The following is a 23649-nucleotide window of genomic DNA, read 5'->3' on the forward strand; positions in this document are numbered from 1 at the left end:
TTTGGCAATGATTTCTTGGGACAAAAGTATAGGCAACAAATAAAAAAAGTAGATAATTTAGACTCTACCAAAAGTTAAAACTTCTATGCATCACAGGACACGATTGACAGAGTGAAGAAGCAACTCACAGAATGGCAGAAAATATTTGAAAATCACGTATTAGATAAGAGATTAATATCCAAAATATACAAAGAACTTCTACAACTCAACTACAAAAAAACCCAATCTGATTAAAAATAGGCAAAAAATTTGAACAGACATTTCTTCAAATGTACACAAATAGCCAATAAACAGGAAAAGATAATATAGCCAATAAGCATGAAAAGACAACATTACTAATCATTAGGGAAATAAAGAGTATGGAGTTTTCTTAAAAAACTAAAAAAAGAGTTATCATATGATCCTGCAATCCAACTCCTGGGCATACAGCAGGAGAAAACTAATTTGAAAAGATACATACATCCCAATGTTCACAGCAGCACTATTTACAATACTCAAGATATGGAAGCATCTAGTGTTCACTGACGGATGAATGGTTAAAGATGATGTGGTACAGATATACAATGAAATATTACTCAGTTATAAAAAAAGAATCAAACAGTGCCATTTGCAGCAACATGGATGGACCTAGAGAGTATCATATTAAGTGAAATAAGTCAGAGAAGGACAAATATCATATCACTTATACTTGAATCTAAAAAAAATGATACAGATACAAAACAGAAAGAGAGTCACAGACACAAATAACAACCTTATGGTTACCAAAGAGGATGGATGGGGTGAGATAAATTAACAGTTCAGGATTAACACATACACATTACTATATATACTATAAATAGGTAAACAACAAGGACCTACTGTGTAGCACAGGTGAGTAACATTTTATAATAAACTATAATGGGAAAGAACCTGAAAAAGAATACATATTTACGTATAACTGAATCACTGTGCTGTACACTTAAAACCAACACAACTGTAAATTAAATATACTTCAGTTAAAAAAAGAAAAAGCTATGTGACTTACAAAGCACTGTATTAGCAAACCTACGGTGGCAACACGTAATCAAGAAAAACATGTAAAACAAAGCATTTCCACACATGGGACAAATGTATTACATTAAAGTCACAGAATTAGATAGGTATACTAAGGTTTAATATCAAACTTGAGATCAGCTTTCATAGTACATTTTAACAATCACATATAATATTTATATACTTATCCAGCCACAACAGCTCAATCATCCGTAAGCTCACTACATTTCATATAAATGTTTTAGTTCTTATTACACTGTAATTATCTGTTCATATGACTTTCTCTCTACCAAAATGCAGGCTCTCTGAAGGCAAACTGCTATTTATTTTTGGATCACAGGGCTTGGTGGCAAAGCCAAGCACTGAGAAACAAATTCTCAAGGTTTGTTGGACTTAAGAAGTGTATAAAAAAATCCTGTAAATAAATTCACAGAAGAAAATTAACTGTAGCAGTTATATAACTTGGCTGAGATCACAGAGCACGTAGATAAATGAAATCAGAATTCAAATAAAGATGTTCAATCAACCATTTCTATGCGCCTTCCACCACGCCATACACATTAACGCAAGTACTACAAGTTGTGCAAGAGCTACAGCCTATGGTACTATCTGTAGTCAGAAAGCAACAACTCAACCATGAATATGAATCCCCCAAAATTAGAACAGTAAAGGTCCCTTAAGAAGGAGATCTTTGAACGGTCACACAGACTAGTTATTACTACTATGTCTCAGCAAGATAATGCTATAGGTATTTAAGAAAAAAAATTACCTTGTACTTCCTTATCATGATACTCCTTCAGTTTTGTCCAAAGATCCTTGAAATCATTAGATACATCCGCAGAACTAGGGCTTCCACAACTGCTTCCTGAGAGGTTCATCTTGCTTAATATCCTCCACGCTTCTACTGGTTAATGTTTCCTGACCTTTTCTGTTACATTATATAAGTCTGAAGTTGCCTTTAGCCAGTCGAAATATCTGAAACAACAGGTTACAACATAAATGAATTCTACATTTATCTTTATGTAATTTGAAAACAGGATGACTTCAAGCTAAGCCCAGCTATACTCAAGTTTTCTTTCTTAACCTATGATCAATCACTTTAGAATTTGAGGAGGCAGAAGTTAGGAAAAAAAGATGATTATGGAGAGAAAAGTCCCAATTTCAGTTATCTGGCCTTAAGTCACACACAGTTTTTTCAGGTGAATTTTTTCTTATTTTGCCAAAAAGGAAGAAATTACCTACATTGTGTTATACTGAAAGGACTCTTACATAGAGAGGTTTGTAATCATTCATGGTCAGAACCAATTGACCATTCTTAAAGAATTTATTGCTTTTTAAACTTCTGAGCTGATAGGGAATACAACATTTTGAACCAAAAACTGGAAAGCATTCTGAAGTATTCTTGACTTAGGCATTCACATCTAGACACACACATACATTGTAAAAGAGCAAGAAAGATGACTGACATAATGCAAGTATTTGAACAGCTTTTTCATAAGAGAAATCCGTGAACAAGAAACACAGCAAAGATCTATGGAGACAGAAACAACTAATAATAAAGCAACTAGGGAAAAGTTATTTTGTGCCTCTCAGCGTAAAAGTGAAGGATCATTATTTGTGTAACCCCTGAAGGAAGCAAAAGGCTATTAGGAAGTTCAAGTGAATTAATAAATATTTTAATATGTGTTCTTACACTGAAACCATTAACTAGTTACTACTAAAAAAAATTAAATGATTAACAAGTCTATTAAACCTCACATCTGGCTCCTTAGCCAATGCCTTACCATTGCTAACAAGTACCCAAATAGATTTAAGTGTCTCTTGCTATTTCTTGTCTCTGATGAAGAGGCTAAGATAAGCAATGGCCATTTCCAAAGGGAGCAATATATGTGCAGAGTCACTTGGTAAACTATAAAGCACTAAAGAAATAAAAATACATTTATTAAGCCTTTCCAAAATCGTGACTACACTTTTTAAAGATAGTGAAAATGAACAAGTACTAGATTTTAGATAATGTTAATTTTTAAATTTTCTTGTTTATGATAATAAGATGATCATGTTAAAAAGAAAGCCCTTTCTTTATCTATTAAAGTGATAAATACTGTGGTCTCTATAGGTAAACTGATGGTTCACTGGGACTTGTGTTAAAATGCTCTAGTGAAAATAAATAAATGTTGGGTGGACAGATAAATCAAGAAGGGTTGAACTATCATAATTATTGAAGCTGGACAACCAGATAGGTATATGAAGGTTTCATAATTCTAGTGTTTCTCTAGTGTGTATTATATTATTATCATTTACACAATATACATCATATTAAGTATTACAAATATTATTACTATACTATAGTAATCCATTACTATATTATTTATATAATAAAGTTTTTAAAAGTGGGTGCGTTGAATTAATACAGCTTTATCTTCAAAGAGGCCTGTTCTAAAAGATAAAGCAATGGGTCTCTTCTATCGTCAATATAAGCCACCATTTATTAAGTGTTCACTATATACCATTGGAGAAGTAAATGGCAACCCACTCCAGTATTCTTGCCTGGAGAATCACGAGGACGGGGGAGGCTGGTGGGCTGCCGTCTATGGGGTCGCACTGAGTCGGACACGACTGAAGCGACTTAGCAGCAACAGCATATACCATGGAGTGTGCCATTTTCTATTCTCTTTTAATCTAATCGTCAGAGCAACTGCATGAAATAGCCACTGTTACTAATTTCATTTTAGAGTTGAAGAAAACAAGTTTAAGAGATTAAATGACTTGCCCAAGGTCACACTATGAGGCTACATCATGGCTGGAACTCAAGTTGTGATGTCAGTGAATTCCAAAATACTTCTAAGAAGCCAAAAAAAAAAAAAAAGTAAGCTAATTACTTCTATTAATAAAAAAGTTCAAATCAATATTTGTTACTTTAATGAACAATTTAAAATTGTATATTTTAGTATTAAATGGTTTAAAGCCAATAGTGTAAAATAAACTTCCTTTAATAAATATATCTTCAGAGATAGTAAAAAGGTGGTTTTTCCCCCCCTCACATAACAATGTATCAATACTAAACCTGCAAAGTCTGGATCACAAAACCCTCTCCACTCTAGTTTGCAAGCTTAGCACTTATTGCTGGCATCTCTTTTGATATTGAACCGTTATTTATTGGCACGACGTTGCCCTTCAATTTCTCAGAAATGTGCATCTTTCCTCTCAAGTTGCATTCTGGGCTGAAAGATCGGCAATCATTTAGCACATTTCCACGCATCTTGCTGCGGTGTAAATCATAAACCATCACACTGAATGTGCTCAAGAGATTTCTTTCCTGTCACATCACGCATATGCTTACACAGGTGAGGTAAGGGTCACACAAGGGTTCTGAACACACTGAACAGGGACCCTGAGTCGTCCTCTCGCGGGCAGAGCAGAGATCCAGAGTCTCCCATCCCAGCACCCTTAGCCATCAGCCGCTTCTCCCGCGGTTCGAGCTGGTGGGCGGCCCTCATTGAAGCAATCCACCGGACTGGCGCCCAGACCGCGCGGGGCGACCCGGGCGCAGGTCGACGCATGCGCGGGGCGGGCTCGCGCCGGCAGCCAAGCTCTCAGCTGGTGAGGAGACCCAAGGACTGCACCGAGCGGTACCCCGTCAGCGCTCAGGTCCACCTCCCGCTGAGTTTAGGCCTGCCCCAGCCCACTCCTCGACTCAGACCGATGACCAAACAGCCATCCTCACCCCGGGGCCAAACGCCTTCGGTCAGCCCGCAACTGCGGACCGGAAGTAGTCGCTAGGACCCAGCGCTCTGGGTCGGGGGAAAGAAGATTCCTTCTACTCACAGCTTACAAGACGGCCTCGAGATTCTCCAAAGCCCCCAGCTGGGAAGCAGACACGCTGTGAGACTGGAAAGTCTGAGACGGCCGTTTGCTTTTCTCCTCGCTCCCTGACTAACCTACAAAACTGGCGGCGGCCAAGCCGCCCCCTCGGGGCAGCCCGCGCTTTCCCGGGCTGGGGGAGGGCCCGAGGGCTTCCAACCCCGCTCGCCCCGCCCGGACCTCGCGTGACGTCACGCAACGTCGCGTGGGAGTTCCCGCGACGTCACGCCCCTTTCTCCTCCTCCCGTGGCGGTGTGAGGTGTCGCTCCCAGGCAGGGAGCGGGTCGGCGAGCAGTCCCACCACGGTGGGCGGTGACTGGCGAGGTGGGGCGCCGCCTCTGAGCGGTCGGAAGGGGCTCCGAGAGCTGGCGGCCGCCACAGCGATTTTGAGATACCCCGGGGAAAGCTCACGCTGTTCTGACTGCGGAGCTTCGAGTTCTCCTGAGGCATTTTCAAACGTGTCGGACTTAAGCCCATTTCTGGGAAAGCATGTTTGAGTGGCCTGTACCAAATGGAAAGTTAAAGATAATTGAGTTAAGGGACATGTATCAGTCTAACGTCGCTCTCCGCCACGTAGCTCTTACCTATAGTCTAGTGATGCGACGTGACAGGACTGGGTGGCGAGGCCGTGTAGCAAAATAAACGCTGTGTATATTATGCTCAGGTTCAAGACGGTTTCTGACGAACCTGCAATGAGACGGAATCAGAAGCTCCGCATTGTGTACTGGAACAACACGCTGTTAGATAATCTTTTTAAGTCGACGTTTTCTGTCGGGACTTGTTTGTAAACACTGAAATTGTTAGTATGTTTTCCTAATTATTTTGGTTTCCAAAAGAAGCGTTTTTAGTATCAGAAATTCTGTAAATAAAGGTGAAGAAAATAAGCAGAATAGACAAGAATCACAATATCTTTTAAACTAAATACTTTAATACTTATAAGACCTGGGAGGAACACAGAGGATAACATCATAAACTTTAAAAAGTTAAGTTGTAAAAAAAAAAAAAAGTTGTATTTAGGAAATCATAGGTATAAAATGTAAAGGTAATTTTCCCATTCTTTCCCAGTCTTAAGGGGTGAATATCGCAGCTTACTCCTTGGGAGTGAGCATAACAGGACGTTTCTGTAGCATACTAGCAAATGCTGTTGGGGCTGCTGAACATTCATTAATTACCCTGCTAAAGCAACTCTAGAGAATTCATTTCCAAATTTTATCTTGTTTGAATCTTTTTGATTAGATCCTCTTACAACACCCTGTACTACTGACACTTATTACAGTTTTCATTATTTAATTCTGTCTCTCCACCAGACTCAAGCTTCCTAAGATCAAAACCACATCCTGTTCACTTTTTTTTTTAATCACCAGAAACTAACTCAGTACCTGCCAGAGAGGCAATCTCCGTGTAAATATGAATGAATTGGGCATCCGTTGAGGGATTCCTCTTTTTATTTAAGCAGAGAGTATCTTTGAATCCATTCAAAATCCTTAGATTCTCAGTATGGAATTGTAGGATAATCTCTTTAACGGTGGAAACAGTGGGCATACGCTAGATCTTTGCCCCCAATAAGGAGCTTTAAGACCCGCGTGGTGAAATAAATTACGAAATCCTGAAGATCTCTGAGAAAACTTCTTTAACAGAGAAGCAGATATTTGAACTCTTTGTAGTATTTGCGTTTCACAAATTTTATAACTTAGAACAATGCTTTCCAAGCTTATTGGGTACCTGGGAAATGAATACTTGTATTACCTATTTTAAGACCGATCAGACTGCTTCCACCCAGAGCAACAGAAATTAGGAGTCTAGCGACCTCATGCCCAGCACTGCCCCCTTGAGGTCTGGGAGTTTAACTTCCTCAGTTCAGTTCAGTTCAGTTCAGTCGCTCAGTCATGTCTGACTCTTTGCGACCCCATGAATCGCAGCACGCCAGGCCTCCCTGTCCATCACCATCTCCCGGAGTCCACTCAGACTCACGTCCATCGAGTCCGTGATGCCATCCAGCCATCTCATCCTCTGTCGTCCCCTTCTCCTCCTGCCCCCAATCTCTCCCAGCATCAGTCTTTTCCAATGAGTCAACTCTTCACATGAGGTGGCCAAAGTACTGGAGTTTCAGCTTTAGCATCATTCCTTCCAAAGAAATCCCAGGGTTGATCTCCTTTAGAATGGACTGGTTGGATCTCTCTGCAGTCCAAGGGACTCTCAAGAGTCTTCTCCAACACTGCAGTTCAAAAGCATCAATTCTTTGGCACTCAGCCTTCTTCACAGTCCAACTCTCACATTCATACATGACCACAGGAAAAACCATAGCCTTGACTAGACGGACCTTAGTCGGCAAAGTAATGTCTCTGCTTTTGAATATACTATCTAGGTTGGTCATAACTTTTCTTCCAGGGAGTAAGCGTCTTTTAATTTCATGGCTGCAATCACCAGCTGCAGTGATTTTGTAGCCCCAAGAAATAAAGTCTGCCACTGTTTCCACTGTTTCCCCATCTATTTCCCATGAAGTGACGGGACCGGATGCCATGATCTTCGTTTTCTGAATGTTGAGCTTTAAGCCAACTTTTTCACTCTCCTCTTTCACTTTCATCAAGAGGCTTTCACTTTCTGCCATAAGGGTGGTGTTATCTGCATACCTGAGGTTATTGATATTTCTCCCGGCAATCTTGATTCCAGCTTGTGTTTCTTCCAGCCCAGCATTTCTCATGATGTACTCTGCATATAAGTTAAATAAGCAGGGTGACAATATACAGCCTTGACGTACTCCTTTTCCTATTTGGAACCAGTCTGTTGTTCCATGTGCAGTTCTAACTGTTGCTTCCTGACCTGCATACAGATTTCTCAAGAGGCAGGTGAGGTGGTCTGGTATTCCCATCTCTCCTAGTATATGTATAACCTATTAGAGGCCCTTAGGATGCTTGATTTTTAATGTGTATGAAGGGGTCGCAAAGAGTCGGACACGACTGAGTGACTGAACTGAACTGAAAGTGGTTAAATTGTATATGTACATTTAATCGAAATAAGAAAAATCATGCGCTAAAAACTCTAGGATTCTTAGAAGTGTACACTTTTGAAACTATAGATTTTGAAGTCATCTGCATGTGTGCTTAGTTGCTAAGTCATGTCTGACTCTGCAACCCTAAGGACTGTAGCCTGCCAGGCTCTTCTGTCCATGGGATTTCTCAGGCAAGAATACTGGAGCAGGTTGCCATTTCCTCCTCCAGGGGATCTTCCAGAGATGCAACCTGTATTTCCTGCATTACAGGTGGATTCTTTATCACTGAGCCACCAGGGAAACCCTGGAGTCATCTAACTCAAGCCGTTTTACAACTGAAACTCTGTTGATTCATTCTACAATCTGCTTAACTCCTATAGCTGGGTAGCTGAGGGTTGTGAAGGAAAAATCACATAACAGATTAGACTGACATCACTAAAATTACATGGTTTTAGACCTCATATAGGGCACCAATTAATCTCTCAGGTAGCCTTTATTCAGTTCCTTCTGTTTCCTTTGCTGTCTTCCAAACCTTCACTGTTTCCTCAAGCCTCTACAGAGTACTCACTCTCAACTAACATCTTCACCTCCTGGTTAAACAAGTCTCTACAAGCGTGATCTTCCTGAACTTTCTTTTTCCTTTCTCAACTCTGAATCAGGCAATACCATTTTGCAGTGAAATTGCAACCCTAATCCAATTGCTTCTCATCACCTTGTCTGTACCCAATCTGGGTCTCTCCACCATCATCTCAAGCATTTTCTGAAGCAATACATGCTCAGTTGCTAACTCATGTCTGACTCTGCGACCCCAAGGACTATAACCTGCCAGGTTCCTCTGTCCATGGGATATCTCAGGCAAGAATCCTGGAGTGGGTTGCCATGCCCTTCTCCAGGGGATCTTCCTGACTCAGGGATTGAACCTGCCTGTATTGCAGGTGGATTCTTGATGACTGAGCCACCTGTGCAGCGATAGCCTTCCTTAAAAAAAAAAAAAATCAACTATCTTTCTACTTACACTGTTTTCCCTTTACAGTGTATTCAGCAATAGCAGTCAGAATGATTCTTTAAAACCTAAGTCAGAACGTGATACTCCCCTGCTTAAGACATTCCAAGGTCTTTCCATCACTTTAGAATAAAAGCAACTCCCTTTCTGTGGAATCAGGACAGGTCAATTACTGTATTCTACTGATGTTATCTTCTACATAGAGTTCTGAACTAGTGTTTTCCTTTCCTCCTCACTCTTATTGCCCTAGCTTGGGCTCTGATATTTCTTACCTAGACCATGCTTCCAATCTTGCTCCTAAATGTAGTTTCCACACAGCTGCCAGAGAACCCAACTATTGTTTCTGATCTTGGCACTCCCTTGCTTAAAACCCTTCAGAAACTCCCCATTACCTAAAGATTAAAATTCAATCCCTGGGGACTTCCCTGGTGGTCCAGTGGCTAAGACTCCATGCTTGTAGTGCAGGGGGCCTGGGTTCAATCCCTGGTCAGGGAAATAGTTCCCACATGCTTCAACAAGAATTGGAGATCTTAAGTGCCGCAACTAAGACCCAACATAACCAAATAAATAAATAATAAATATTTTAAAAAATAAAATTGACAATTTAAAAAAATGTCAAAGAAGTTCCCCTTAACCTTGCACCTCTAACCACCACATCATCCTTTCCCTCTAAAACAGGTTGTTGTTGTTGTTCAGTTGCTAAGTTGTGTCTGACTGTGTATGACCCCATGGACTGCAGCACGCCAGGCTTCCTTGTCCTTCACTATCTCCCGGTGTTTGCTCAGATTCACGTCCATTGAGTCGGTGATGCCATCCAACTAGGAAGACTGCTTATATTCCTCCTTCCAGCTCCTTGCTATTTCTTTGTCTTGGCTCATATAACCCTCTTCTCCTGAAATAACCTCCACGCAGATACTTTATATTTCTACGTAGCCTTTAACACTTAGCTCAGGCAGTGTAGCTTCCAGGAGACTACCTTATAAGGTCTCTCATTGCTGTTCCTTCCTACCCTCTTCCTTAAATAGCCCTCCTCATTCTCCCATACTCCTCTTTGTATGTGTTTTATCACTGCGTTTAATGACATTATATTGTAATTATTTTCACAGCTTTTACCCAACTAGACTCCAAGGGGTTCCTTGATAGCAGAGACTGTGCTTTCTTTATTCTTCTCAATGTTCCTAGTTCTTACCAGAGAGTCTTGTGTGTGTGTGTGTGTGTGTGCTTAGTTGCTCAGTTGTGTCCAACTCTTTGTGACCCCAGGGACTATATAGCCCAACAGGCTCCTCTGTCCTTGGGGATTCTCCAGGCAAGAATACAGGAGTTGGTTGCCATGACCTCTTCCAGGGAATCTTCCCAACCCAAGGATCAAACCCACGTCTTCCACATCGCAATTGGATTCTTTACTGTCTGAGCCACTAGAGAAGCTCATGAATACTGGAGTGGGTAGCCTATCCCTTCTCCAGTCTTAGCACAACACTATCTAATAAAGCCACATATATGATTTTAAATTTTCTAATAGCCACATTTAGAAAGGTAAATCACAGCAGGTGAGATTAACTTAATATATTTTGTTTAACCTAGTTTGTCTAAAATATTATTTCAGCATGTAATCCATGTACACATTTATCAATGAGACCTTTTTCATTAATTTTCTTCATTAATTTGAGTCTTCAAAACCTGATGTGTCTTTTACTGTTATAGGACATTTAATTTGGGTTAGCCACATTCCAAGTGATCAAAGCCACATGTGACTAGTGGCTACCATATTGGACAGCCCAAGACTATCATATATAATGAACAAATGAGGTTCCATGGTTTACCTGGTGACTCAGGATGGAACTGATTCATAGTCTGTTTCTGCTATTTGTGCTGGCCATTTCCCATCTCTTCTCCCTCTCTATACATCATGTTCTCCTCCCCTCCCAGCACTGAGGCCTGTATCCTCAGGCAAAAAATTTAGTGATTAAACCCGTTATGATTGTTTACAATAAAGTCCAGCACTTCTAACATGAACACACAATACTAGGGGTGAGCTGTATCCCTAGAGTCAGAACTATTTTAAGAGCAAAACAAAGGAGATAATAAGACAGAGAGAGATAAAAATAATGAGGTTAAGTATAATAAAAGAGATAAGAGGAGAGAGAAGTATTAACATAATAGAAAATTATGTTAACTGTCAAAATTTATGTCAACCTAAATGAACACTTGATTTAATTTTTTAAAAGTTGTTTACAGTAATTATTAAGTGTTGTTTTGGGGAAGGGGTATACATCAATTAGTGATCTTGCCCCAAGTGCCAAAATGTTTTATGATTTGAGTGGATGGTGCCAAGATTCCAGTTAGGTTGAGCAGTTTTATAATTGTTTTAAAGATATATTTAACATTCATGGAGGATGTCAGTATCACGGTTTTTATTTTGATAGTTTTGATTATTATTATTATTTTGCTTTCTAATTATAAAAATTAGCTTCATTAGTCTAGCCAACTTCCAACTTTATTTTGATAAAGAAGCTTTATTTATTTTGATTATCACTGTGGCTACATAGAGCATCTTCATTTCCCATTATAAGCTATTAAAGTTGTTTGTGCTTTTAAGTACTTAGCTACTTCATTTCACATCAGCAATGGGCAAAGTTTTATTAAATACATAGTTTTCCCAATTTTGGAACTATCTCTTTATACTTGATAGTCTTATACAGTATACCGTGTGTTTGCCTGTTGGCATAGGTTTAAATGATGGTGGGCTGATCAAGAATGTTTATGATCTGGTATTGCAAAGTGATTTATTGTTAATGGAAAGGGGTGTCTTTTTCCTCCAGATCATCTGTTTCTATATAGTGGCTGCTTGGGCAATATTTTATATCTCTGCATATGGATTTATAAAGTCCAGAAATTTTGTTGAATAAGCCTTAGACCCTTTTTGTAACACTGACATTTGTAAGAACCTCAGAGCTCAACTGCTACAGAAATGATAAAAGAATTTAAGAGTGATCACTAAGACTGTAGGGTGATCTGTAGAGGTCATAATTAAGATGGATTGTATTTTCAGAATCTTGAAAAACTAATATTTTAATTCAGCAGATGTCATTCTATACAACAGTGTTCTGTGTGTAGATATATATATACACATATATATGTATAATGTATACACATATATATACATATATTTATGGAAAGTTTATGATGATAAAAATACAAATATATATATACATATATAACATATATATATGAATAATGCTACCATGATGGCAGCTATGGGAACAATATTTATTTACAGTAATGTAAGTGGAAAATAATATGAACTGTAGGAACAAATCACTAACACTTGTAGTCTATTAATTAAAGCATTCCTTGATAGGTTCACAAAAGCAAGCACTTTTAATAGTCATTGCTTTTTCCACTTAAAAATATAATGATTCACATCTTAAATAATGGTTTTTCCATCAGTAAACTGGTGAATTTATGCACTGATGGCAAATAGTCGTGACCTTTAATGTGTGTTCATGCCTCACAAATTATAGCTATGTCTTCAAACACACTGGCTGACTTTTCCCCCCCGTATTTTCCCTATTCTAACTATGTTTGAGAAAAATAGACTTTTTAAAAAATAATGACTTTTTCCTTTTCTTAATCCATATGTTAGTCTTAGGTTAAGGAAGCTTTGATTGTTACCATTTCAAAAATGTTTTATGTTCAAAATTCAGCTCTCAGAGACCTTCAGTTTTAGCTAATACTTTTCAATTTTACTTGTTAGGAATATGAACTATTATAAATGAAAAGTGAAATTAAATTATGTTTTAATTCACTTCTCACCCTTTAAGACAATTTGGTTTTGCAGGCTATTTAGGATAGATAGAATTCCTCTTCCCAAATCTAGTACACTTCTTATATACAATGCTCATATGCCTGGCTTACCATCAACAGTTCTGGTTAATGTCTATTCTTCTGGCTTAGCTATTAACAGGGCTCCCATTTACTCTAAAAAATATCCTGGTTTGAGCTGAGTGATAAGTCAAATGGTCAGAAGGTTTAGGGAATTTGAAATATAGCATAATAAAAAAGGGAAGATTCAAGTGACCCTTTTGTTGGCAGGAATATTTCCCTCTCAGCTATATACAGCTCTATCTAAACTTGTTTTAAAGAATATTGTGATATAGATAATGTAAGCCATAAAAGAATTACACTTTTTGATTTATTGATAGTACTTTGAAATTCCCATTAGTTGAGAAGTGGTTTATTTAATTCTGTTAGAAAATGGATTTAAGAAGAGTTTATGATGATAAAAATACAAAGTACTGTTCCTACTTATCTTCTCTTTTGAACCTAAAAATAATTATGTCATAAAGGTAGAACAGGTGCAGTTTTCATCTTTTCAGAGAAGTTGATAAATTAGGTGGCGTGACTAGCACTATATGTACAAACTGGTAGATAAGTTGATCTAAGATTCCAAACCGAGTTTTCCGAACATGAGTCCTGTATCTATGATCTTTTCAGTACACTCTGCTATTTTTTAATAATAGACTCTATATGAAACTTATTCTGCATTTTTCTGTTTTTAATTTAGAAAACAGTTTTGAGAAAATAACCAAATAGAGTTTCTGAAAAATTATTCAGAAATTATTATTACCTAAATGCTAATTTACAGTTACAGTGCATTTTCCTATTTACTTCAGAAAGATTTGCATTATACAAGTTTACTAAAAGGACTTTTAAATTTGATGGCAATTTAAGTCTCATTGAGAAAAAGGAAAATAAACGGGGTTCTCTTGGTCAGGGTAGGAGTGAAGCACTTTTATCTCAGTTTTTAAAGACTGTTTTGCAAAAACAATTTTATTTCTTGGTAACTATGGCACATGTATTCTTTCACTTGGCTTACAATAGACGTGGACATTTGAAAGAGGAATACAAATTGATTTCTAATGGAATTAGTGAAAGTGTTTGTTCTAGCTTTCCTAGCTAGATTTTTCATGTAGTAAGATTTTTCAATCTATTTGAAAACTAAATAGATTGAAGGGCCTTGAATTATGTTGTAACCTCAGAAGGGACCAGAGTAGGAAGTGCTCCAAAAAGCTGTAGCCTTGTTCTACAGTTATTGATGGCATATGGCCATATTCCCAGCCTGTGGTACTGTGTGAGTCCTGAGCTGAGAGGTGACCAGGATTTAGGCTCTGGCCCTGCCTCGGGTTATTTGTATGTTTCCTAGTCAAGTCTTACTTCCTCAACTGGAAAATGAGACTACTCATCCTCACTGTGTCCAAAAGGGTTGTTGTAAAAATGAGACATTATTCTTGAAACGTCTTGGAGAACACATCACAGAAGTTTGAAGCAGCTTGCCTATTGGGAACAGAGTGGTAGAAGGCTTTCTAGGCAGAAGGCATGTGCAAATGTCCTGCTATGGGAAATCGCTGAGTTCTAGAAACTGTGAGTGTACCGTAATGTATTTATGTAGGCTTCCCAGGTGACGCTAGTGGTAAAGACCTTGCCTGCTAATGCCAGATATATGAGGGACACAGGTTTGATCCCTGTGTTGGGAAGATACCCTGGGGAAGGCATGGCAACCCACTCCAGTATTCTTGCCTGGAGAATCCCCCTGACAGAGGAGCCTGGTGGGCTAAGTCCACAGGGTCACAAAGAGTTGGACACAATTGAAGCAACTTAGCACGCATGCGTGCAATGTATTTGTATAGGTTGATAGTGGGAAATTAGCAGCAGCTCCACCTAATTTTTTGAATGAATTATAATTTTTAACTATAATCCTCTTTAAAGCAAGTAATTTAACCTATCTGTGCCTCAGTTGTTTATCAGTGATATGAAGATAATAATATATACCGTGGATATTTCACAGGATTGTTAAGGACTGAATGGTTATATGTGTCGTGCTGTGCTTCAGTCATGTCCAACTCTTGAAGACCCCATGGATTATAGCCTGCCAGGCTCCTCTGTCCATGGGGATTCTCCAGGCAAGAATACTGGAGTGAGTTGCCATGCCCTTCCAAGGGATATTCCCAATCCAGGGATCGAACCCAGGTCTCCCACGTTGCAGGCAGACTCTTTACTGACTGAGCCATCAGGTAAGCCTGAATGGTTATATGTATGTATTTAGATAGTATAAGAAGCTGTTAATAATGTAGATAAATTTAAGAGCTATAGCTAATCAAAAAGATGTTTCCAATTGCTAATGTTATGTAATTGTAGTAAAATTGTTGAATTGGTATGTAAATTTTGAGAGATTTATAACTATAGAAGGGATTAAATAATAATTTATTAAGTGGTATTACATATCTTACTTGATTCAAATGATTAAGTTTAAATAAGTCAGGTAGTTAAATAGTCAGGTAGTTATTATATTATTTCTGTTATATTCTAAGTGTTAAAGTGTTAGTCACTCGATCGTGACCAACTCTTTGAGATGACATGGACTGTGGCCCACCAGACTCCTCTGTCCATGGAATTCTCCAGGCAAGAATACTGAAGTGAGTAGCCATTCTCTTCTCTAGGGGGTTTTTAACAACTGCCCAACTGCAGAATTGTAAGGAAAGGGGAAACTAATTTATTCATTTATTTCAGAAATTGATTGTTGTAAGGAGTCATTTATTTAACAGAGATTTATGATCTGTTCAGCTTCTTGGGAGAGGGAACATTGGGATCAAGTTGACTGTGATCTGAGCTAATTTAGTGAAGATCTGAGTACGTTTGATAACTCCTTTTGAAAATAGTATCTGCTATTATTGGACTTTGTTCAGCAGTTTATGTTCCCACTTTTTCTTATTTCAATGCCTCTTCAGTCTAGTTTCCCTTTTTCAGTTCATTAGCTAATTTAACCACTTTCTAAGAGTTATTTAAAAAAAATTCAGATAATTATTATATTCTGACATAGTTCAAATTAAATGAAAAGAGAATATGATTTTAATCAGATTTCGTTTTCAATTGTACCTATTTCTTCCTCATTTTCTCTAAGCTAAATTTCTTATCATTATGCAGACAAATATGGTATTTACTCAATTAGAGCATATAACTAGCTATTCAGTTTTCTATTTTTAATCAGTTTGATTAGAGCCTTCATCTAACATATTTTTCAGAGCCATGCTCCAGGATCACATTAAATGTTATAATGAATTAGTTCTTGTAACCAGACCCTATTGAAAATAGTCCAAGACAAACTTGTAGTATTCAAAATTCTGTGTTTTACTATAGTGATAAGTGTTATTTGAGGATGCAAGGTAGTCAATCTGTTTTTGCTTACAGTTTTACCAATGTAGACTTAAACAATAAAGTCTTCAGATCAATGCTGGACATAAAAGTATTTATAGAGTACATACTGATTGTTCATTCTGTGACTGTTTGGCTCTTTAAAAACTGGCAGCCAAATTCAGGAAATGAAATGTAGTTTATTAGAAAATACCTTTCTCACAGAAGATCAAGTTTCCGTGCGTCTCAGGTTTTGTGGGAATGGATCAAATACATCAGACAAAAATAGGCTAAAGTTCCTCACTTTCCATTTGAAATTGCTATACTCATTCCTCAAACAATCCATTTTAGTTGTACAGTGTATTAGTTAAACATATATTGTTAAACTAACGAAAAAATAGTTTTGCCATATTCATTCTGTAATGTATCTGGACTCCTCCTGGGCCCAGGCTGCTCCAGTCATTGCAGTGCCTACCAGGACCTGACAGCCCTCACCTGACTTCTGGTTTTAACGTTTAGTATTAACATGTGGTTTTTTGTGGTACCAAAGGAAGTGCTGAGAATTTAATTTACACTAATGTGTTTAATTTACACCTACTGGTGGAACGAGAATGACGTCATTCAACTTAACAAGTAAAACTGTGGGAAAAGAGGTTGGTATTGTTGTGCTGAAATGAAATTCAGTTTTTCTTGCTGAATGGCCTCTTGCCTGTTTCCAGGTCCAGGGTTCAGGTTCCTGGCCAATAGTCAGGTTCTAGTGGTTGGTTCTGTATTACAGTTAAAAGACAGTATACTTGTTCCTGAGCAACATTTATCTCTTAACTTTTGTCAAACGAGTTCTTGGACAGTGACTAGAGCAGAAGATAAGGGCTCACTAAACTTCTATGTAGATGGGTATTTGCCATTCAGTACTTATTTGGAGGGCTTCCCGGTGGTGCAGTGGTAAAGAATCCACCTGCCGTTGCAGGAGATGTAAGAGATGAAAGTTCAGTCCTTAGGTGGGGAAGATCCTCTGGAGAAAGAAATGGTAACCCACTCTGTTACTCTTGCCTGGGAAATCCCGTGAACAGAGGAGACTGATGGGCTACAGTCCGTGGGGTCACAAAGAATTGGACACAGTTGAGGACTGAGCATACATGCACACTTATTACAATATATGATTGAAAACTGATCACAATATTAATATTTTCAAAAATGCAAATAATCCTTTTATCTCAGAGTGCATTTCAGCTACTTTCAGTTAGAAGACCTCCAAATGTAGACCTGTATGGATGGTCCTTGACTTAAGATGATTTGACCTTAATGATTTTTTGACTTTACAATGTTGTGAAAACCATATGCATTCAGCATAAACCATAATTTTAATTCTGAATTTTGATCTTTTCCCGGGCTAGCAATATGCAGCATGATGTTGTCTCATGATGCTGGGCAGCTGCCTTGAGCTGCAGCTCCTATTCAGCCATGTAATCATGAGGGTTAATAGTCGGTGGCCTTAAACCATTCCATACCCAGACCAACATTCTGTTTTTCTCTTTCAGTACAATATTCAATAAATTATTTAAGATATTCAACACTATTATAAAGTAGGCTTTGTGTTAGATGATTTTGCACACCTGTAGGCTATTTTAAGTATTTTGAGCATATTCAAGGTAGACTAGGCTAAGCAATGATGTGTATGTAGTAGGTTAGATGTATTAAATGCATTAAAAAAAATTTTTTTTAGATTATTTTCTGGCCACACCATGTAGCATGAGGGATCTTTGTTCCCCAACCAGGAATTGAACTTGTGTAGTGGAAGCAGAGTTTCAACCACTGGACTGCCAGGGAAGTCCCTAAACGCATTTTTGAGTTGTGATATTTTCAGTTTACAGTGAATTCATGGAGACTTAAGTTGACAAATCATTATAAGTTGAGGAAAATCTATATATGTTAAATGTAAATTTTTTCCTCATCACAGAACTCTGTAATATTGCTCTATGTCCATGAATATTATACTGCAAGCTACAGAAAGTTATCAATCATTATTTCTTAATGTTATTGAAAGTTATCAAAACCTTATTTCTTAATGTTTTAAGATTCATTTATTCATTTCAAGAAATTCATTCATTTAAACTATTTTCATGTTGGAAGTGTTTCTCACTCCTAATTTAAATCATTGTAGAAACAGATGCAGAACCTTCAAGGGAATAGACTTAGGAGATCAGTTCAGTTCAGTTCAGTCGCTCAGTCATGTCCGACTCTTTGCGACCCCATGAATCGCAGCACGCCAGGCCTCCCTGTCCATCACTGACTCCCGGAGTTCACTCAGACTCACATCCATCGAGTCAGTGATGCCATCCAGCCATCTCATAAGTTGTATTTCCACTTTGTCAATAATACATAATTTCTAAGTTAATAGTTTTCTGATTATTTTTAAAATTATATGTCTTTAACATAATGAGCTATACCATTCTCTAATTCCCAGTTAGTTTTTGATGCATAGCAAGTTTGGTTGCTGTATTATTTGTATTATTTGTATTTGTTTGGTCCTGTATTATTCAAATTAACTATTTATAGAGAAACATTTAAAAATTACATGTGTGCTTTTCAATTGTTTAGAGTAATATCCACTTTGAATGTATGAAAATTAAATGGAAATTAAATGTTAATTTAATGAATAGTCATATAAGGTTAAATTGCTTATGGATGTAATATTTTTAGTAAAAATGTATAGTTAGTGGGCTAAATTGGTGAAGTGGTTTTTTTGTTTTTAGGTATACACATAAGCTTTTCAGTTTAATGCATTTACCATGGATATAAATTCAAATTATATTGTTCCCATAAAGCTTATTTGTATAGCAGTTAAACGGCTTCCAGGAAGTTAAAATTGATTGCAAAGGCCCAGTAAGATCAGTTTGTGTTAGAAAGTGGATCTATTTGCTGATTTTAATATCAAGTCATAATCTCTTTCCTGTTCCTTCTTCACACATTGGAAGATGTATCAGTTGACCCAACTTCCATTAGATAAGTTTTTAAAATGTTTTATCATACTATTCTGAACTCCCTTCTGACTAATGAGATAAGATATCTCAATAGTGAACTTTGTTCATTGGCTCCATTTCCTAATCAGTTTATCAATCTGTGGCTAATTTAATATTATTTTTAGAACATGTTGAATCCTATTGTATCTTACTTCTTACATCCAATTTTGGACACACTCTTCCTATCATTGTCTACTATCAAGGGAATGCAATATAATTTCACATTAATCTACAGTAAGTTAATTCATCAGAGAATCTTTTGGAGGAAAAAACATACTCTATAGCCCTGAAGAAATAATTCAATCAGTAGTAGAAAGCACAATCCTTAGAACGCATAAAAACCCTTGGCCAACTAATCTGATGTCATGTTAAATGATATATATAAATAGATGTAAAATGCCTTTGAAGAACAGATACTAGGTACGAATAAGGCATAATTTGCACTATCTTTGTCACATCCTTCCTTTGGTAGAGATGACCGAATTTTTAAAAGTTATCCAAGCCTTTTAATCACATTGGTATATTGCTTTCAAAATACATTTAACAAAGATATCTTTGAAATGATTCTTTAATTGGGTTCAATTATATGGGTTTCTAATTTTTTTTAATTTAACAAGATTAAAATATTAAATCTTAATGTTTTCCAAGATTGCTAATTAAATTTTATCTCTGACAAAAATGTATATTCTAAGTTAAAGCTTTGACTTCTCTTAAGCTATTTGTTGAAATTTATTATATATTCTATTAAAAAGGTGGGAAGAGTATTGACTGCTATACCTACTATGTTCTAGAAACTCTCCTAAGTATTTACATACAATATCTCATATGATTCTTCCAACTACTCTTAGAGAATGATTTCCATTTCCTTCATTTACTGATGGAGAAAAGAGAACTCAGCATTAAATAATTCCCAAGGGTAAACTAGTTTGTAGTAGAGTGAATATTCAAATCCATCTCAGTTTGGGCCAAAAACCCATATGTTTTTCAATATACTACCTTTTCTCTTGAGTGTGAAGATAAGAAACAAATTATTTTCCAGAGTCCACTTGGACTGAACTAAATTTACCAAATTTAGAAACATCCCCCGGTAAGATTTTACCTGTGAAAAGATAAAAAGCGTAGGCGAATTAACTTTTAGCTTGAAGAATCAGAATTGAAAATTTTCAGCATTTTTTTTTTCAAGCTTTCTGTGGTCCTATATTACCTTGGAATTCCTCAAGTTAAAAACACTTAAAGCATTTTTGAGTGCTTGTGTACAAAGTGCTGTATTAAGATATCGCCCTTTATATAACAGGTTCTCTCACCTTTAAGATGGGTTTTGAGTCCTGTAATCCTGGGCTTCATATACTTTCTGGAATGTTTTTGTCAGTTCTAACCAAATTTTAGAAGTACAACCTTCTTAGGCAAATCCTAAACTGTATCCATGTAAGAGTGACTAAAACAATACAAAAATACATATATACTTATACACATACTAAGAAAATAAACAGTTGAAACAGTATAAAGTAATAATAAGTTAAAAAATGACAGCACTATCCACAAATAATCTGGATAAAGATGGAGTAATGTGAGATACTCATCAGTTTGATACAACATTTTGTGTTGGTCTTATGAGATTAGGGTTTGAAGAGGTAGTCATCTTGCTTACCAATAGCAATCCCATAAATTTGACTACTATACCAAAAAAGTTCAGGGGCAATAATTAAATAGATTAAAATACAAAAGCAAAGAGTTTCTTGGTTCAGCAGATACTCCTTAACATAATTTATACAGTTTTACCTTTTTATGAATCTTTTAGAACACAGAGTAGATTTTATGTAGTAGTCAGAAGAATCAATGTAGAGTGCTGAAAAAATATTAGTCTGGGCTGGTATCAGGAAGCTGGGATGGTCTAGTACCACCTCTACCCTTAGACTATGTTATTCAGCTACATTTTGGGGCTTTTCATTCAACTAAAAAGTGAATTCATCAGTTATTCTTAAAGAGTCCTTCTAGCTTAGAAATGTCATGATTCTAAGCGCTTTTGATAGGAAACCCATGAATACATTCAGGAAAGAAGAAGGTTATAGGTGTTAAGAAAGCTAGCATGGTTGACAAGAAGAGTCATTGTGTGAAATTGTGTGGCCAGCAGTAAAGATAAAGAAATGCATCCCCAGCTAGACTTAGAGAGTAAAAAGGTTATTAAATGACTAGAACAGTTTTTGACCTAGGACCTCAGATAATGCAGGGCTATATAAAATATAGATGCATACACAGATTCCTAATTTGATTGATAAATCTGTATATCCTTACTTTTAATCAAAGTTATCACAATGTATCAATATTTTAAAGGAATCAATTTATGGAAAATATATAAAAGTCACATTTAATAGGAAATCATAGATTTGAAACTAAAAATTTCATTAAGTGAAAACTGAAGACTCCCTCTCCAAAATGTAATATTAGACTTGAAATTTTACCCACAAATTTTGTATGAAATATATATCTACTTCCTAAATAGCTTTCCTCAAAACCATAAACATAAAAAATACCTAGTAAATAAGGTGGAATCCCAAATCACGTTTATCTTTAAAGAATAAGCTCTGTATTATAAATATAGTAAGATTTAAAAATTTTAAGTTACTAGGTATTTACCAGAAACAGTGTAAGTATATGCTATTGACATATATCTATATTTAGCCTGAAAACTAATTTAAAAGAGAAAAATTCAATCAACTGAAATTTTTGATCCATATTTTCTTCAAAAATTGTCATACTATAGTTTATGCTGAATAAAATTAATTTTTTGCTTTGCTGAATCAGCACATTCCTTTTGCAGATTCAACATTACATAGCTTTTTATAAATTCAGCTGAATATCAGAAGCTTTATGCAGAATTGCCTTGGAGTAGGCAAGCATCTAAAAGGTTTCCCTGCAAAAGCTGAATCTCATCTGAACATTTACTCACTTAAAAAAAAAATTCTTTAGTATCATCCTGAGGAAACTCTTAAAGCCTTTGAATTTGAAAATAATGACAAAGTGAAGACTCTAAAGGGACAGTGAAAAGAATGCATCAGTCTTGCTCAGTTCAAAGTGAGTCATATGATGATCTGCAGATAGTCTTTGAGAGGAAAGTATTTAGTATAAATCTATTTTTTAAAGTAATTTTTAATTCTACAATAAAGTTCATATGTCAGCTGTTACATTAAATTGCCCAGAAGATGTGTGCATTCAGTTCAATCTAATACTAATAACTAAGGAGTAGGTTGGTATGCCAACATAAATCTAAAGGGATTGGTAACTTTCATTTTAAATGACACAAATTACTAAGATAAATTAATTGGATCAATGAAAAAGAGAGGTAAAATAATTATTTTAAAATATAAACTAAAAGAAGATCTAAATATTCTTTAACCTAAAAAGGTTTTCAGACCTAATAGACATGACAAAACCTGTCTTCATTCCTTTCTATTCAGCTCAGCAAGTGCTTTTGAGCTCCAATAGTTAATCAGTTACCAGATTCCGCAGTCTTTGTTTTTCGCACTCCTCACTTGCTGTGAATTGTTCTTTTAATGTGCTGAGGATCACCAAGAAGAATAACACTGTTTTTTTTTTAATGCCTTAAAAAGGCAGTCATTATTTTATCCACAATTAGATTTGCCATATAAAATGTTACCATATAGCAACAGCCTGTAAAACATAATAGTATATTATCAAAGGAGTAGATGGCTTAAGATGAATCATTACATTAATAGGTGAAATATATTTAGCAAAATTATTCAACCCAGTTTTCTTAATGACCATAGCCATGCATGACTTACCAAAAAAGTATAGAAAAGTATATTATATGCCAAGTAATCTTTATTCAAACAAATCAATGAAAATATATGTATGCAAGTACTATAAAACAACATTTAAGCAAATTTATATAAAAGAGGCAATGCAGGTATTGCCATGTTAAAAAGATATCATCTTAAACTTAATTTCTTAACCTTCTAAAAGTACATAGAAAATTGAGAAAGATAAAAAAATATATTAACTTACCCTTCAATTTATTTAGAAAACTTCTGCTCTTGGTCAAAAGCAGGTGTTTCACTGCGGACTTTCCCTGAAGCTATGAACTTACACAGTAATCAGTGGGAGACACCTCTCTGGACCATGCTAGAGTCTGCTAGACACCACTGCTGTGTGGAAGAGTTCTGCTGCATCTAAGCTATATAAGGTGTGCAATGGATAACCTAATCTGCCTTTCATTTAACTGGCTGGGCAGGTTTCTGCCGTCTGTGGAACATGGAATCAAACCAGAATATGTTGGCACAACAGGCCAGTCAGACCGGTTCTTCTGTAGATCCAGAACCTGTCCAACCAGTCTGCATCAAAGGCTAGCCCAACAAGCTGCAGCGGCTCAGCTCTGCTAAGCTCATACAGGTGAGTTATCCCCACCTCCCGTCAACTCCCAACATACTGCTCAGAATGTTGTAGCCTGCAGCAAAATAATTCAGAGTCCCAGTGGGAGGGGAAGATCTGTGTCAGGTACAGCAAGAGTCCATTGTTATAAACCTCTCATTGTAGATAAC

At 36.6% G+C, this 23649-nt stretch overlaps 1 protein-coding gene across 6 annotated transcripts in view; it reads right to left on the reverse strand.

Moving 5' to 3' along the window:
* Window positions 1–23416, reverse strand: part of RBBP8 (RB binding protein 8, endonuclease) — a 78345-nt gene extending 54929 nt beyond the window's left edge. The window contains exons 1-5 of one of the 6 annotated variants that reach the window (XM_069568891.1): window positions 23117–23263; window positions 22589–22762; window positions 20398–20528; window positions 5478–5580; window positions 1802–2007 (exon numbers count right to left, since the gene is read on the reverse strand). In XM_069568891.1, coding sequence (XP_069424992.1) covers window positions 1802–1910 — 109 coding nt within the window. In that variant the 5' untranslated portion in view covers window positions 1911–2007; window positions 5478–5580; window positions 20398–20528; window positions 22589–22762; window positions 23117–23263. Of the gene's footprint in view, window positions 1–1801; window positions 2008–4372; window positions 5100–5477; window positions 5581–20397; window positions 20529–22505; window positions 22763–23116 lie in introns of those variants that run through there. The other 5 variants (XM_069568894.1, XM_069568890.1, XM_069568889.1 and 2 more) reach the window with 5 other exon arrangements.
* Between the last annotated feature and the right edge of the window lie 233 nt (window positions 23417–23649).

This window comes from Ovis canadensis, chromosome 23 (genome assembly GCF_042477335.2).
Source record: "Ovis canadensis isolate MfBH-ARS-UI-01 breed Bighorn chromosome 23, ARS-UI_OviCan_v2, whole genome shotgun sequence".
NCBI lineage: Eukaryota > Metazoa > Chordata > Mammalia > Artiodactyla > Bovidae > Ovis > Ovis canadensis.